Source organism: Plectropomus leopardus, chromosome 22, assembly GCF_026936395.1.
Source record: "Plectropomus leopardus strain MGB_pleo_1.0 chromosome 22, ASM2693639v1, whole genome shotgun sequence".
Classification (NCBI taxonomy): Eukaryota; Metazoa; Chordata; class Actinopteri; order Perciformes; family Serranidae; genus Plectropomus; species Plectropomus leopardus.
Genome location: NC_142197.1, coordinates 20,222,811 through 20,240,051, shown reverse-complemented (window position 1 = coordinate 20,240,051; position 17,241 = coordinate 20,222,811). Strand labels below are relative to the sequence as shown.

Below are 17,241 nucleotides of genomic sequence, written 5' to 3'. Positions count from 1 at the left end.
GATGTTTTTTTTGTCGTGCTTACATGCTTAATATTCCCTATTTTATGCGGTCTATAAATATTACAATTAAAATTGTGGACTTTATTGAGCTGGTAGCATACATACCTTGCATACTGCCCTAATAACAACGAGCTAAATTACAAAAAACACTACAATAACATTAAAACTGTCGGTAACATTATGTGGAATATGCATATATATTTTAACACATATTTTCGCAAAGCCTGTTGTAGGCTTCCCTGTTGTGGCTGAACGGAAACATTGTTCAAAGTTTGAATTTCCTGACCTTGTAGGTTAGCAGCTAACGTTAGCAGCTAGCAAATGGAAAATGAGTTCACGATATACTTACTGCAGTTAGTCTCTCCATGTGGACAAAAACACTTCGGTCGTGTATATTAGAATTAGAATAATGTGGTTCCAGGTGCTTTCTTGTTGTAGTTTGTCATTCCGTTTTGCATTAATGTTTAATTAATGTAGCGAAGCGCATAAGTTTGCTAGCACACTGACACTGAGCACGGATGTATTATAAGGAAGTCCTGTCGGCGCTCTGTGATCTCTGAGCCCCTCACGTGACGCAGCTTTCTTGTTTCTTATTCTTGTTCTATATCACGTAGGACCGCAGGTTTGAGGTTCCTTTGTAATCATTCTCGGGTTAAATTATTGCTATATTGTGGTATTGATAATTAATGCCGTTGCAGATTTGTTGCAGGTTAATTGCAATGCTGGCAGGAAGCGCAGGATAATGCCAGTCTGTTTTTTTTTATTACCATATAGGTTCTTTTTCCCACATACAGTAGATCTAACTGTGCCATTCTTCTGTCTGGACACTCACCACAATTATATCTATGTTTACCACCCCAACCAAAATACAACTTTTACATATTAGAACTTTTAAGTCATGTTGTGTGTGGTTAAGTTTCGATTGTTAAAAGCTACTCATTGCAAAACATTTATTTACTGGACACGTGCTAAGCTTCCTGAGAGACCTTTCAGCAAATGACTGTCTTGTTCTGAGACCGTCTATTTCCACTCACTGTTTTGGGTTTTTGCTATGTGCTGTGATACGTTTTTACAGCATGTTATGTCCATGGTGTCTCACGTCAGCTGCAACATCCATGGACCTATGCACAGAAATAAATACCAGTTAGCCTACATGTACATGCTGTTTAATAACTGGATACACATTTATCACTGTGTCATCGGAATCCGATTTTTTTATGGCTCTTTCACTCAGTTAAAAAAAACAAAAAACGCTGTTACAAAATTTGTACATTTTCAATCAGATTAACTGATATTGTGCTCATGATGATATTATGATATTAAATTATATTATACAATAAGTAGCTCTGACTAAGCAGTCTGATTAGTCATGAGGAGAGGAGAGGAGAGTGACAAATTGTTGAGGCCAAGTGGATGTTTATGCCAAATTTAGATAAATTCCTTTAAGGAATTCCTTTATTGAGATATTGTGTCTACAAGAATAAGACAGATGAGGTCATAGTGACTTTGACCTTTGACCACCAAAATCTAATCAGTTTATCCTTGAGTCCAAGTGAACATTTGCACCAAATAAGAAAAAAAATCCTTCAAGTCGTTCTTAAGATATATTGCATTCACGAGAATGACATGGATGAAAGTAGATATGGGTGGACAGAAGGACAACCCGAAAAAAGATCAATAAAAAACCTATTTTCCAATTTTTAGAGAAACCCCAGCAGGGATTCCATGCTAGCTATATCAGACAAATTTTGCATTTAATCACACAATTATTGCAGAGTCCGTCCTCCCCTCTGAAGCCTCTCTGTCAACAGAATATTTCTCATAAACCCCATCCCTCTCTCACTTACCTGGCCACAAGACACCTCCTCTTCTCTCTGTGCAGTGTTGTATGACTCTATTTGTGCAAAGGGCTGCTTATCAACTGATCCTGCAAGGACTACAACGAAAAAACCAACATGATACCTTCAATAACACTTAAAAACAGAGCAAAGATGCCTATTGTGGGTCTAGGAACATGGAGGGTAAGGTTGAACATTTCAAACTTATTTTCGGGATTCTATGGTTTGTTTTTGTCTGTTTTTTCTGCCTTTGTGCTGCATGATAACAGAATGCTCCTTCACCTGTTTTGTTCTATCTCTTGGGAAAGACAGTAGGCCAGCCCTGGATGTCCTAAGGTTCCTAAAAGATTAATATGTTACAAGCATGTCAAAGATATATTTGGATAATTTATACATTAGCAGAAAGATTTGGCAATAATTCTCTAAGTGACAGGTAGCCGGTGCAAGGATTTTTAGACCTTGAGTGATGTTGCTGTTTATTTTTTTATGGCAAACTATGTTAAAGGTTAAGCAGTGCTACTGCAATACAGTTAAGTGATTGAACTCACTCTGTAATTACTGACAGGGTTACATGTTACGAAGTCAATATTAAATTTTACTGCACATAGGCCTCTGGATAAACACATTAGATAGTATAATAATAAAAAAGATTTTATTGTCATTGAACAAAGAATTTGGCCATTGAGCTCCTGAAACAGTAAATTTCACACATGCACACAGGCTGTCACACACATAAGCACACCTGCAACACAGATAAAGTACTGGTGACTGGCAAGGTGAGTGTGCCCTTTACAGCAATTTCTTATATCTCATTTTCTAGTTTCTAGTCCTACACATATATAGGGCCAGACACAACAGATGATCACTGCCACAGCTGTCATCAACATACATTTTTCTCATTATCGAGGTTTCTCTGTATCTGTATTTCAAACATTTTTGTATCACTCTACCTTCGCAGGCAGACCCAGGAAAGGTCACAGAGGCCGTTAAGGTGGCAATAAGTGCTGGTTACAGACACATTGATGGTGCTTACATATACCACAATGAAGCAGAAGTCGGAGCTGGCATTCAAGCAATGATCAACCAAGGATTGGTAAAGAGGGAGGATCTATTTATTGTCAGTAAGGTACGTATAACAGCTAAAGTCAGTTAACACACAGAGGCATTTAAATCATCTATTGATCAATCATTTCTTTGTAAAATACAATTATAAAAGGTAAAACTGATAGTACAAATTTAGTGGAGCTGACAGAAAGGGATTGGAAACATCTGCACCCAAGTTTAATACTGCAAATTGTCATTATTTAGTGCTTTTCTTTTCTTCATCTGCTGTCAGTGGAATTATATGGTCATTAAATAGAGTCTAATTTGTGCAAAGACATGAAAACATAGAAATTGTTGTTAGCCACGGTCTTCTGCCATGTTACGTTCACGTGGTTCACTCATAACAAATATGCTCTGCACAAATACTTCACACTGACAAGGACTAACACACTTAACACTTCATCGTTTTTCATAGCTGTGGTGCACCTTCCACATTCCATCTCTGGGGAGAGGAGCCTGTGAGAAGACGCTCAGTGACTTGAAACTGGACTACCTGGACCTTTGCCTCATGCATTTCCCTTTCGGAGCCAAGGTTTGGATATCACTGTCCTGTCCTGGTCATAGAAAACAGTCTGTCTGTTGGTAAAACCATCAAGGGATCCGGTCAAGCTTAACTTTTAGCCTGTTTGGCCTGTATGAGCGTATCAAAGGATTCTGCAACAGTTAAAGTTATGACTCTTCTCAATGTTTCTCTGCTTAATAGGGTTCCTTACTAGGCTACTAAGCCTTACTACCAGGCAATAAAACAAAACAAAAAACAACACTTCATCTAATGTCCCGCTTGATATTTTCCTTTTTAAATGCAGCCAGGGGATGACCTTGTTCCACGTGATGAGAATGAACAGCTCATTTCTGATGGCAGCAACTTCTTGGATACTTGGGAGGTAATTTACGTGACTCAATACACCAACATATGTCAAGCTAAGACCGACGCAGCAATAGTCCAACTGGCTTGCTGGCACGTTTACTCAAACTAAATGTTGACATAGAAATAGGTTGCAAAAGAATCAATATGCAATGAAGCAATATGTCTCAAAAGGCCATGGAAAAGCTGGTGGATGCTGGGTTGGTCAAGGCTATCGGCATCTCCAACTTCAACAAAGACCAGATTGAAGCCATACTCAACAAGCCAGGACTCAAGTACATGCCTGACAACCACCAGGTAGAGTAAAACACCTTTTTACCTAAGAGACGACACATTTCACCTGATAACTACAGGGGCAAGCTGCTGTTTAAACCTATACATGCAGCCTTTTTAGATTTAACATGTTTGAGTCAAGGCTGCTGAGCAGCAAGAAAACAGACACGTGAAAATGACCTGCCATCTGCTATTTTGACTGGGTCTGATGATCAAAAACCATCAAGTGGAACAAAACTGTAAACAAAACTGGTAGGCTGCCATCTTTGTTGTTCGTTACACAATGCAAAAATGGGCATGATGATGTCATCGTTTCTCAGAAGGTACATTTTACTTGTTCACACAGATACACCGTAACCTAAGCTTTCAAAAATCTTCACCTGTTTTTACAAAAATCTTATTTTAGTGATCAAAACTCTGTTGCATGTAAAAGAGAGACCAAAATGTAAAGGGAAAAAAATCTGCTTATGAAAAAATATCTGTAGATGTGTAGACAGGTCCTTAAAAAGGCCTAAAATCTTTCCTTATTCTGTTGTAATCCTAGACACAATACTTTAATTCTGAACATGCTGTAGAAGGAAGAAAATGACAGCTAAAGCGTTTGAATGTTCCCCCAGATCAAGTGCCACCCCTACCTGACCCAGGAGAAGCTGATCAACTGCTGCCACTCAAAGGGAATCTCAGTGACTGCTTACAGCCCCCTGGGCTCCCCTGACAGACCCTGGTGAGAGGCATTGCCACCTCATACACACAGTTCCCACAGGAAAGTGTCAAAACATCAAGTATCATTTATTCTTTTCTGATCTTTTTTACAAAAGGGTTACATCCGACGTCTTGAGTGAAGACGAAATGACCACGCTGATGAGCTTTACACAGAGGAGAGCATTTAAACTACTATGGTGAGTAGACAGGGAGACAAGCAGAGCAATATGACAATAACTGACATAAGTTTATTCAAATGAATTTGGTCAAAGAACTGGGTCCATATTCACAAAGCTTCCAAGTACAAAGAGTTGCTCCCCCCTGTGAGGAAATTCTGACATGATTCTTAAAATCATGATGTTTTGTAAGAATTTTAAAAGTTAAGACTTGATCCTAGTAAAGACAAAAGTTATTTACAAAGCATCTTAGCCCTTAAGAGAGCTCCTAAGGTGACAAACTGTTCGGAGTAGGGAGGATGACTTTAAACACGTTTAAGAGTTTCTTAAGCGGAGGAAAAAATGGCAGAAACACAAAGAGGTCTGAAAAAAATCTTCCAAATGCCGAATAATGGTGAGTAAATGCAACGCTACAGATTCGATCATGCAGGTATGATGTTTGTGGCTGATCTCATAAAATGTACTCACAGTGATCCAAACTCTAAGCTAAATGGCAATTAGGAAGATAATAACATTGCAGCAGTCTGATCCACAAACAGCACTTTCAAGGTCTCATAATGTGATGCAGTTCATTTCATTACCACTTGGTGTCCACGCCTTGTAGGTTCACAAAAAGGTGTGCATGTGACAACCAATCACATCTGTTAAAACAATGCATCACACCTAGACATGTGGTCAACCACATCTCAATATGGTCAAAGTTTCTGTTCCTTACATCCGTGCTCAGAGCTGCTCTGAGACCTTTCCTTAATCACTGCTAAGGTAGGTCTCCTTGCAAAAAAATATTCAGGCTAAGTATGAAGCTCTCTGAGAGTATTCTCAGAATATTTGTGAATGTGGCTCCAGGTTACTGGACCTATTATCATGAGCAACAAACCTCAAATAATGTTCCTCTTTTCTTTACAGGGCCTCATCACACAAAGACTTCCCTCTGAATGCTGAATATTAACTCATCAGAATTTGCTGCGCCGTTTCTGCTTTCATTGACTACTTCAACTACATTATGGAAAATCTACAAACTGAATTATTTACTATTCCCAGACTAATGTGACAGCTGAATTATAATGCTACTAAGCTTATATTGGGCCATATTTAAAATATGTTTGCTAAGGAAACACTGAATTTAATGAATGTACGTTACACTTAGGTTAAGTAGAAAAAGTAAAATCAGAATTAAAGTATCGTCCCTTTTATTGGGATGTAAAGGTTGTGTGTTGAGATTACGTGAGATAAATGATTGGGACAATATCTGATAAGGTGTAAATTATGTGCATTATAGAGACTGAAATTAATCATTAAATGCTATGTAAGTACTGAAGTAGGCTGCATGTTGTGACATAGTAAAAACAATAAAGTTACTATGATACCACGATTTGATGACTTTAAGGAATGGTTAATAATCAGGTCCGATCTCCATTTTTATTGGTGTGTGAAAAAGGACCGGCCCCTATGAGAAGATGTAATCACTGTCTGTGAAATGTGGTTTGCTTCAGTTGCTTTGCAAACTAACTCAGGTCTTTGATTAAATATCTTTATATTTCTTACGATTAACCCTCTGAGAAGTTTTATTTTGAGTTAAAAAAGTGCACAACATTAATGTGCATTAATGTTAGCACATCCAAACTGTTTGGCCCACTTATTTATTTATTGTTTGTATCTCATGTATCGTGAACCATAACAGATTTTATTGTGTATGAATGTGAAGAATCTTAAGTTTGTAAGTGTATGTGAAGCCAAAGACAAACCACAATGAAAGTGGACAATATTGTCTTTTATATTCTTGAAGCAATTTCTTTCATTTTAGCATAAACATTCACTTTGACTCAGTTATGACCTGATTTGATTCTGGTTTGTGACCCCACAAAACATGCTTTTGTCCATATTTCATACACTAACTCATACATTACTTTTGTCATTGCTATTTTATTACCCTATATTTGTCCCTTCCTGCCTGTCATAAATGGATACCCTTATATAACTTACTGTCATATAAAAGTCACAGGTTCGGCTGAGGGCGCCCTTGGCCGGTGTAACATTTGACAGAAACACAGTAATGTACATGTATGTTCTGTCACATACATTCTTCAAATATCTGCGTAATCGGCAGTTAGTAAAAGTCCTCTAAAGTGTTGAAAAACAGCACTGCCATCCGGTGCACCTATGAAAAGGCTATACAACCCCAGCAGTCTGATGCTGACTAAGAGGAAGAACAGTTTGTCTAAAAAAATGATTTTAGGATCTCTTCCCCTGAGGTATAGCCAATGCTTTTGGGATAAATATTTCAAATAAAATGGACTAGTCCACTATAAAGTCATAGCTTGGTAAGTAACTGACTTAGTTGAATTAGTTTTACCCCATATTCGGTTCAAATGACATTTAAATGGTTTTTTTTCCCTTTTAAATCTGTTATCATCTCATGCTGCTAGGAGGGATAGTTTTATATAATTTCATTTAGGCCTATTTATATTTAAATTTAAATTAAAATCAATCAAATCAATATTTGCACTATAGTTTGTTGGGAAGGCCAACCTCTTTTATACAGAAATAATTAATAGGTAGTTTTGAGGCAGTTAGGCTTCTGCAGTGCCGTGTTGACGACCCTGATCCTTGTTTCCTGCTGATATAAGGGCATATGTGAGGCTGAATGTTATATATATATATATAACAACACTGCCTTTAGCACATAAAGACAAAGTTTTCTTCTGTCCCCTGTCACTCATAATATGTAATTCCCTTACTTTAAAACACTTATTAGTTAGATAACCAAAGCTACAAGTTCTTTAACTGCAAATAAAAAATAAAAAAATACATATCACAATATATTTAATCATGGCTATATATGTATGTGTGTGGAGATCTGTATAAAAGGTGGACACATTTGAAGGCTAAAGCGGCTTATTTGTTCATTCCCTCACTCTCACTATGTAGTTTGTTTGCCCTCTAGTGGTCAACTGAAGCACAAACTTTCACTCTGCCCGAGTAGTCTCTTCACTTCTATATAAACCTGCACCAACTTCTTTTATTTTCACCCACAGCAATTTAATTTCGTGCTTATCAAAAAGGCTCACACAGGATGTGAAAATGACTATTTTGTAACATGGCGGATACACATGATGATAAAGTGACATTTGTGACTCACAGGCGCTTATCTTATGCTGAAGAAAGTGCTTATCTGTACTGACTATGGGATACATTCAACACCATCAGTTACTTGAAATACCACAATGACCATTAATTAATTCAGTGGAATTTACCCTACACCTAGTGTTGATGGGAAAGCACAGGCCGACAGAACAGAAAATGACAACTGAAGTATAAGATGCTAATACTCAATTATACAAGATACAAAACTCAAAACGGCTCTAATCTGTATCAATGAGCATGTAAAATTTGGTACAAGTAAGTCTTAGGAGTGTGTGTAACAAGTTTTTGTCGAGACAATATGGGTAACTAAAGAGGTCAATGTTTCCTCTGAGAAATGCCACGCTAATTTTGCAAACCGCCCTAAAGAGCATGAACGCGAGCAGCTGAGAAGGTGAAGATGCAAACTCCAGCACCCACTCTAAACCTGCGGAAAATCTGCACTTTTCATTTCAGAATTCAGTGTTGAATGGATAGTCCTTGTGCTTTGTGCCCCTATAGAGAGAAGAAAAAGGAAAAGAAAATTTACCTGGCACAACTCCTTTTCGACAATGTTACAACAAAGAAAAGGACACAATGATATATGTGACCTCATGATCTCACCATTGCATAGGACAGGCTCTCCAGTTCCTGTTAAATCCTGCTATAGTTTTCATTTCCTCCTCAGTGAGTTCAAAGTCAAACACCTACAACGATTTAAACAACAGTCTTCATGCACATGCCAACAGGGTATGCAAGGGAGGCAAACTGAGGGCTAATCCTGAAAAACATCTGAACAATTTCTCAGCTAATTACCTGGAAATTCTCCTCAATGCGCTCAGGTGTGACTGATTTGGGGATCACGATCACGTTCCTTTGGATTTGGAAGCGAATCAGGACCTGGCAAGGGCAGAGAAATGGTATAAACATGTGAGTTGACCAGAGGTCAAATCTGTAAGTGTAATAACATGTACATGTGATCGCACATTCTTCTATAAGAGACAATTGTGTGTGAACAAAAACTGTTAAAGGAACAGTTCATCCTAAAACTCAAAATACATTTTTTTCCTTTATCTGTAGTGCTATTTATCTACATCTACAATCTACATTGTTCTGGCGTGAGTTGCTGAGTGTTGGAGATATCAGCTGTAGAGATGTCTGCCTACTTTCACTTATGATGGACCTAGATGGCGCTCGGCCTGTGGTGGTCAAAACTCCAAAATACAAATTTGAAAAACTCAACAGCAACGTCCCTTTTCATACATCATAACTGTTACTCGAGATAATCCACAGACCTTGTTGAGAGCAGCTTCATGTAGGAACTGTCTTCTCCCTACCAAACTAAACCTGCTAATGGTATTACTACGCAGAAGGAAGTGTGCATCTATCACTAGCTCATCTAGCACTACTGAGCTAACTAATGTTACATCTCAGCAAAGGAGAACATGATTAATGTTTATGAGCTTCTCGTCCATGAACAGATGCACCCTTTCTTATGCACGATAATATGGTTTGTGGGTGTAATTTAGTAAAAAGCAATAGTTTCTTCCTTAAAAATACTTTTGAAAAACTCAACAGCAATGTTTTTTTTCCAGAAATGATGACCTTGTTACTCTACAGACCTTGCTGTGAGCAGTTTCATGTTGAAAACATTTTTGAAGAAGGAAGAGTGCGTCTACTAATGGACGGAAAGCTCTTGACAGGGCAAAATGTAAACATTAATGGCATCCTCTTCTGCTGAGCTGTAATGTTAGCTAGCTCTGAGGTTCTAGGTGAACTAGTGGTAGATGCAAGAGGAAAGAGGAAAAATAAAGATATGTTTTTTCAATTTTGGGGTTGTGCTTTTCTTGGTTTAGGGATTTTTTTGGTGTTTTTTTGTTCAAAACAGTACGGTACCTGAGCAGATGTCTTCTTGTGCTTCTCAGCAATGGTTTTTATGTTCGGATCTTCCAGCAGTGAGGGGTCTTCAGGTTTAGCCCTGCAATTTAAATCCAATCTCCAGTAATTTTTTTACAGGATTCACACACAATGCAATACTTTACTGAAAATCAAAATCAAAAGTAGACAAAATAATGGAAATACCTCAAAAAAGGGCTCTCTCTGAATTAAGCTTAACTTAATCAAACAGCGCTAAGTCTGTATGCATGGTTTTTCAAAGCAAATTCAGACTAATTAGAGAGGTATAAAAACACTAAATTATCTCTGCAAATAAGATAATTTAGGGATATATACTGATATATATATGTGTGTGTGTGTGTGTGTGTGTGTGTGTTGTTGTTATTTTTTTAACATTGCAACGCTGTATTCAGTGTTTTTATTCATTTAAATTGCCAGATCTATTTGTTTTAGGGATAAAGAAACCTATGTGGATAATATGGCTCCCGGCAGAAATCCTGGACACCTCGATCTTATGTTATCAGAGAAAAAAGGTGAGCACACATTAGCAGGTGCTGGGCTTGGGGCCACCTTCCGACGTGCCAAAAAGTGGCAGATAAACACTGATTTTCAAACTGAAACTGCTCTATTCAGTATTTTTACCAGTTTTAATCACCTGGTCCTTTAACTTAGGAGGAGAGAGACCGCTGCATACAATATAACTCCTGAACAATGAACACTGAAAAAAATTCTAATCAGGAAAAGTTTCAGCTGATTGCAATCTGTAATCCTCACCACTACACGCCATTAATCTCCCATAATCTTAAACACTGTTCCTCCTGTCCAAATAAGGGCAAAAGTGTGCCTCACACGGACAAATTATATAAACAAAGAGGAACAACAGTCACATGCTGAAACTAACCAAAGGGATAGTGACATAATACTGATTCAGCATTCAAGCAAGAATGACCCATTTTGTAGCAGTGTGGTGATAAAGAAATAAGCACATCCTGTTTTATGTTTTGACATGACTGACCAGGGTCTGTCAGGGGAGCCCAGGGGGCTGTAGGCCGTCACTGAGATGCCCTGAGAGTGGCAGTAGCTGATCAGCTTCTCCTGAGTCAGGTATGGGTGGCACTCCACCTAGTGGGACAAACACACAACTCTTAGGATTCTCCTCACAAACCATGAAGTTATGCATAAACCAACTTTGTATGAATAACTGTGTTTTATACACACTGGTTTTACAGTGGCTTCAAACTGAGCTTCAGTTATATTCAGTTTAGTGTCTTGATCTAAGACACATCCACTATATTGATTTAAAAATCCATATAATTGAGTGAAAATCACTCAAAATGAACACAAAAAAGTGCAACAACAATAAAACAAGCAAGAAAATCACCTAACAAAGTGCTTAAGAAAAGTATTTATTTATTTAATTTTTCCCTGTGACATCATTTTAAAATATAAAATAATTAAAATTATAAATATAGTTTTCAGGACATTTTTCCCATTTTTTTGGATAGTTTACTACTCATCCTTCACTCTTTTTTAAAACTAATTTTTAAGTAATTTTTTCTTCTTTTTGTTCTCATTTCTTGCAATGTGTGGGACTTTTCTTTCCATTTGACCACTGCCTTTTCCCCCGTATTTTCAAAAGAAATCAAACCAATTCGCTTAGATTTCAAGAGAAAGGGTTAAATACTTATAAGGGGTCTAAATATTTCAAAGGATGAAACTACAGTATTAAATTTACTCGAATACAATTAAAATAAAGAGTGTATTTTTGTGACTGCATTAAACATAAGCTTATAAAGCCAACTGGACTTACTTGACATCATTCTCAGGAATGAATTTGCTCTTATTCAATATGAGTCGTTTTTTCTGTGTTTGGTGACAAAGGGGAAAATAGTAATGTAATCGAATATACTACAAATCCAGACAAAACAAGACATTGATGGCGACCGATGGTCCTGAAAAACAGCAAAAATATAAGGTCACTGCAGCTAATTGGTCCAGCCTGAGGGGATACTGCAGTGGCTCATTTCGAATTAACAAGATTTTTATTTCTCAGACCTGATAGGAAGAGACAGTTGATGCCATTATGGCCCTTTGCCCTTTAGGAATAGCAATCTTAATGTGTATCTGTTTTCTTGCTGCTCAGTAGCCTCCACTCAAACATGAGATATCTAACTAGACTTACCGCCTTACAGTTGTATGCCTCTGTGAACCAGTTAAGTTGCACTTACAGTTTACATCCATGTCTGTGAAAACATGGATGCTTCACACACATCTTCAACCCAGCAACACAAAAGATCTACACAGCCAGCACAGTTTCAAGGTGGCCACTCAAAGTTAGAGTCAAGTCAGTATCTTACCAAATATCTCCCCTTCTGACATTGAGTACTGGCCAGAAGTGTTTTTTCAGAACATAAAACCCCCCAAAAAAACTTTGAAAGTATTCTTGAGATATCGCAATCAAGAGGATAACATGGATGCGAGCCTTCACAGTGAAAATGACCTTCGACCATTAAAATCGAATCAGTTAATTGTTGAGCCCAAGTTAATGTTTGTGCCCAATTTAAAAAAAAAAAAAAAAAAAAATCCTTCAAGGTGTGCTTGAGATAATGTGTCACAGGAGTGGGATGGATGTGTCTAAGTGTACCTGGTTGTTGGCAGGCTTGTATTTGAGGCCTGGCTTGTTGAGGATGGCTTCAATCTGGTCTTTGTTGAAGTTGGAGACACCAATAGCTTTGACCAAGCCAGCATCCATCAGCTCCTCCATCCCCTGTGAAAATTGACCATAAAAACAAGTCTAGTTTTGAGACTACAGCTACTACTAACTCCTATTTGTCCTTCTTAAAAGAGCCATAGCTTTAATTTGTCTCCACTCCCCTTCTAAAGTCAAAGTCTCATTGATCTCAGGTCTTGTGCCACTACTATGAGCAACTTTCAATGTATTTTAAAGCGCCCGTTTTTTCTGACTTCCTCAACAAAAGGTTACTTATAAACAATTAACTCATGACTCATAAAGACATGGGGCTGAAAAAAATAGATCTGGTTTTGAATCATAACCCAGGAGAGCAAACTCCCAAGAAGTTTAACTTGTTTGAGTCTTACGTCTGATAAAAGTGAGTAGTTTGTCCGTTTATCTCACCTCCCATGTCTCAAGGAAATGAGTGTTATCGCTGATCAACTCTCCTGCGCTGTCAAAAGGAAAAGCTTCACCTCCAGCCTGTAACAAAAGGATTAATACCCTTAAAACCAAATTACTGACATTAACAATATGGAGGCTGTACTGACAGATTCAATCATAATCATTAGCAAAACACATATTTTCACACATTGCTGACAAGACAAACAGTGTACCTACCTTGAAACCCATAGGCCAGTGCACTAGGTAAAGATCTAGGTAGTCCAGTTTAAGATCACTGAGAGTCTTCTCGCAGATTTGCCTCACCAGGGACTTCTCATGGAAAGTGCACCAAAGCTATAAAATGAAAGGAAGTCAATGACCTGACATGTATGTTCAGGAGTCCTGTACTAATATTTTACATACAGTGAATGAGCATCAGCTCAAATGTCTATTTGTGGAAAAAATAATACCAGTAAGAGCATGCATTTTTACATTATGCACCCACAACTCACCTTGCTAACAATAAAAAGATCCTCCCGCTTGACCACGCCATCTTTGATCATGGCCTGAACACCCTCTCCCACCTCTGGCTCATTCTGGTAAACAAATGCTCCATCAATGTGTCTGTAACCCACCGAGATGGCTGCCTTCACCGCCTCAGTGACCTTGCCCTGGCGAGACTGGAACAGACAGGGATGGTCAGTTATGGTGTACAAAATGTAATAACACTCTTCAATCATAAAGATATATTGTGCTATAATAACACCAAGGTAAATACATATTCATATGGTGTCAATGTACAGGACAATGTATTCTGTTTTATGTTTGCATTATTTTATTTTATTTAGTATTACTCTTAATGCAATTGTCTCTTGTCTCAACTAAAGTTTTGGTTCCTTATTTTGTCCTTAAATTCAGTTATGGGGACTATTTTGCTTAAATTTACCCTTTATATTGTCCTGCAGGACAATATGTCCTATGTATTTCATCTAACCATACTATTTAGGAGCACTAGATTGTCCAACTCCAATTCTTATTTTTGAATATTCATATATATGAATGTCTTTCATGGTAGAACGAAAGCCAACTTTCTCTAGGTGGACAACAAAGTCTGATATACTTACCTCCTCTATTTTATTGATAATACTAACTGCCATTACATAAGATATTTCATGGAAGAAAATTACATCTTCAGTAAAGCAGGAAACAGCAGCTTTCTCAGACAGCATTAGATAATAATGTTGTTCATGTTAAAGTACACAAAAAAACATGAACAACCCCACCTTTCAAAACATAAAAAGGCTTGTGATTGTATTTCTCCTTGAAAACTTGGCAAAAAATAAACAGTTTGCACTTACAAACCAGCAAGCACCTAAAGCGTGGAAAAACCAAGGCTTTTTTTCAACTCCAGAACTTTCATACGTCATAGCTTTAGCTAAAGTTTTTAAAATCCAATAACTCGGCTATTGTACTCATGTATTATCACCATGTCAGCCAGGGAGGCTCAGGGAAGAAATATTTATAGCATTGGGAAAGGTAAAACATCAACAACAACAAAAACAAAGTCACACCCTGGTCGTCCCCTCCTCTGATAAGTAGACTAAAGAACAGCTCCCTAGCCCCTCAAGCTTTAGGTTACATAATTGATGGTATCTATAACAGCACTTTAATTGAGGTGCTATTGACTTATGTGGGTTAAATGAAATGAAAGTAAAGCTTGCTTGCAATGAAGGACAGTTTAACGTAACTTAACCCAGCAACTTTTGCTCAGGCCGACCATGATCTAGAAACCTGCTGTCTGGGTGCATTAGCCACGGTTTGTATACTGTCATTAAGCGTAAGCTAAGTGACATAAACTATCAATACACAGTTACTCATTAAATAAAACGCAATTACTGGCGAGTTTATATTTCTACATCGATAGGTATGTCGAGAAAAGTTCGTTTTAACAAGTCATGTTTGTAACGTAAGTCTCCATGTTTTCTGTCGGCACCTCCAGCTAGCTTGCTAACGTCACAAAGTTAATTATTAACTAACGGAAGGCAGGACTAAATAGTACATTATAAAAAAACTCACCTTCCATGTCCCCAGTCCCACAATGGGCATTTGTGCACCGGTGTTCAGTTTCACTGTTGTTGACATGTCTCCGGAGGACGAGCAGAGGATGTGTGCAGGCGAGGACAGAGAGCAAGTGCAGAGCGCAGCACGAGCAGAGCACGAGCATCGTCGATCGATTGGTGATGCCTAGTAATTCAATTATAACCATACATAGCAATGATAGTTTATTTACGGCCCGCGGGCCAAATCTGGCCCCCACTAGGATACCCCCAGCCATTTTCAAATTCATAATGAAAAAAGGAAGTGATTCACACTGAGAATTATTTTTGTATGCTAAGTATACAGAAGGGGCCAGAGTGCATAAAACGGCATCAAAATAGAGCTTGTTTATCAGAAAAAAGTGCCATTGGAGGACCCCGGCACCCCCTGACAGAGGTCCTAGCTGAGCAACTGATGTCCTAAAATCCTAGAAATGTTCTGAAGTCCAAATTTTTTTTTAAAATCCTTTAAATGAAATCATATGTCTAAAAATCCCAGAAACATCTCAAAATCATATAAATGTCCTAAAATCCTAGAGACATATGCAGGCGTGTGAATTGACACATGTATTCTTTAGATAAGCAAAACAAAGAAACAAAAAACAAAAAAAGAAAAAAAAAAAAAAAAAAAAACCCACAGGAATAACCATTAAACCATTAAAAATTGCAAGAATTTTGTAACATAGTTTTAATTATGTCATTATGATAATTAGAAATATGGTTTTCCCTATATTTTTCCCCTAGCTTTTAAAAAACTTTTTTTCTGAACCTACTAACTGCACCAATTTGCTCAGGCTTTAAGGGTTTAAGTATTTGTAAAAGGCATCTGGAGCAGCACAAAATGACATCGCTACATGTTTTAAAGGGTTAATGATAATATTTTTCATGAATAAAATCTTGATCACACAAAGAAACTAGTGGCCCTAACTACTGAAGTCAGATAGATCTAGAGGAGTACACTAGGTAACACTTAGACTATAAAATAAAATACAAACTTTGAATATCAAATTTTAATGAGTCCATGTGGACATTTGTGCCAAATTTGAGGAAATTCCCTCAAGTTTCTATAGATATTGCGTTCACAAGGAGGAGACATATGCAAGGTCACAGTGACCTCAACCTTTGGCCACCAAAATCTAATCAGTTCAATGCTGAGTGTAAGTGGACTAATGTGCCAAATTTCAAAAAATTCCCTCAAGGCGTTCTTGAGATATGTATGTATGGACAGACAACCCGAAAATGCACTGCCCCTGGCCACAGTTACCACCAGTGTGGGGGCACAAATAAAATGGAGATATTCCAACAAGATCCACACACGGTACTTCAGTGCAATACTTGGGTAAATGTAGTTACTTTCAAATTACTTGGTATCAGGGTGGATGCTTATTGCAATGGAAGCAATTATTTGGAACAGCCAGTAAAATGTAAACAAACACATATATTCAACTACTGCAGAATTAAGACCATGACAAAGACAGTTTCAAATCTGTTTCCATCACAGCACAATGATTAATAAAAAATAGGGCTGCTACATATGTCTTAACTTTAATAATAATAATTATACTACTACTAATAATAACAATAAGGATATAATATTTTTCCAATATTAAAAATTGCATATCTCTGTGTAAACAATGTGGACAAATAAGGGCTGCATGATATGAAAAAATCATACTGCTGTCATTTCGAAGAATATTGCGATATGATTCATATTTCAGCAGAAATTAACATTTTTGTATTTAATTTTCACTGAAAAAAATTACAAAAAAGTATTATGATATGATTTTTGCAGGGGTCTGTACCAAACAAGCAGGTTCTCTAATGTCTGGAATGTGACTTGTAGGCCGGGGCATCTCTGTAGCTCCATGGGGCTTCACTTATAATAGTATGTTAGGACAAATTTTACCTTTATCAAAAAAATGACAGCTCCTATGATTTGGATATTGCGCTTGCATGTTGCAATTTTACAAAAATAATCGGATTAACTGTGCAGCCCTAATGCAAATTGTCATATAAAATACTACTACAAATAATCAACATGTTAATTACATTACAC

General features: G+C 37.4%; 2 protein-coding genes across 2 annotated transcripts; one reads left to right on the top strand and one right to left on the bottom strand.

Moving 5' to 3' along the window:
* Nucleotides 1-2,349: 2,349 nt before the first annotated feature.
* Nucleotides 2,350-6,359, top strand: LOC121961125 (aldo-keto reductase family 1 member B1-like). The gene is made up of 7 exons (XM_088072717.1): nucleotides 2,350-2,964; nucleotides 3,358-3,474; nucleotides 3,749-3,826; nucleotides 3,982-4,104; nucleotides 4,698-4,804; nucleotides 4,899-4,979; nucleotides 5,865-6,359. The coding sequence occupies exons 1-7, from the start codon at nucleotides 2,914-2,916 to the stop codon at nucleotides 5,905-5,907; spliced, it is 600 nt and encodes a 199-aa protein (XP_087928843.1). The 5' UTR covers nucleotides 2,350-2,913; the 3' UTR covers nucleotides 5,908-6,359.
* A 1,613-nt stretch (nucleotides 6,360-7,972) lies between these two features.
* LOC121961230 (aldo-keto reductase family 1 member B1-like) lies at nucleotides 7,973-15,324 on the bottom strand. Its single transcript, XM_042511139.2, has 10 exons — nucleotides 15,166-15,324; nucleotides 13,602-13,769; nucleotides 13,327-13,443; nucleotides 13,111-13,188; nucleotides 12,619-12,741; nucleotides 10,990-11,096; nucleotides 9,975-10,056; nucleotides 8,895-8,978; nucleotides 8,703-8,785; nucleotides 7,973-8,594 (listed from the first exon to the last, which is right to left on the bottom strand). The coding sequence occupies exons 1-10, from the start codon at nucleotides 15,229-15,231 to the stop codon at nucleotides 8,552-8,554; spliced, it is 951 nt and encodes a 316-aa protein (XP_042367073.2). The 5' UTR covers nucleotides 15,232-15,324; the 3' UTR covers nucleotides 7,973-8,551.
* Between the last annotated feature and the right edge of the window lie 1,917 nt (nucleotides 15,325-17,241).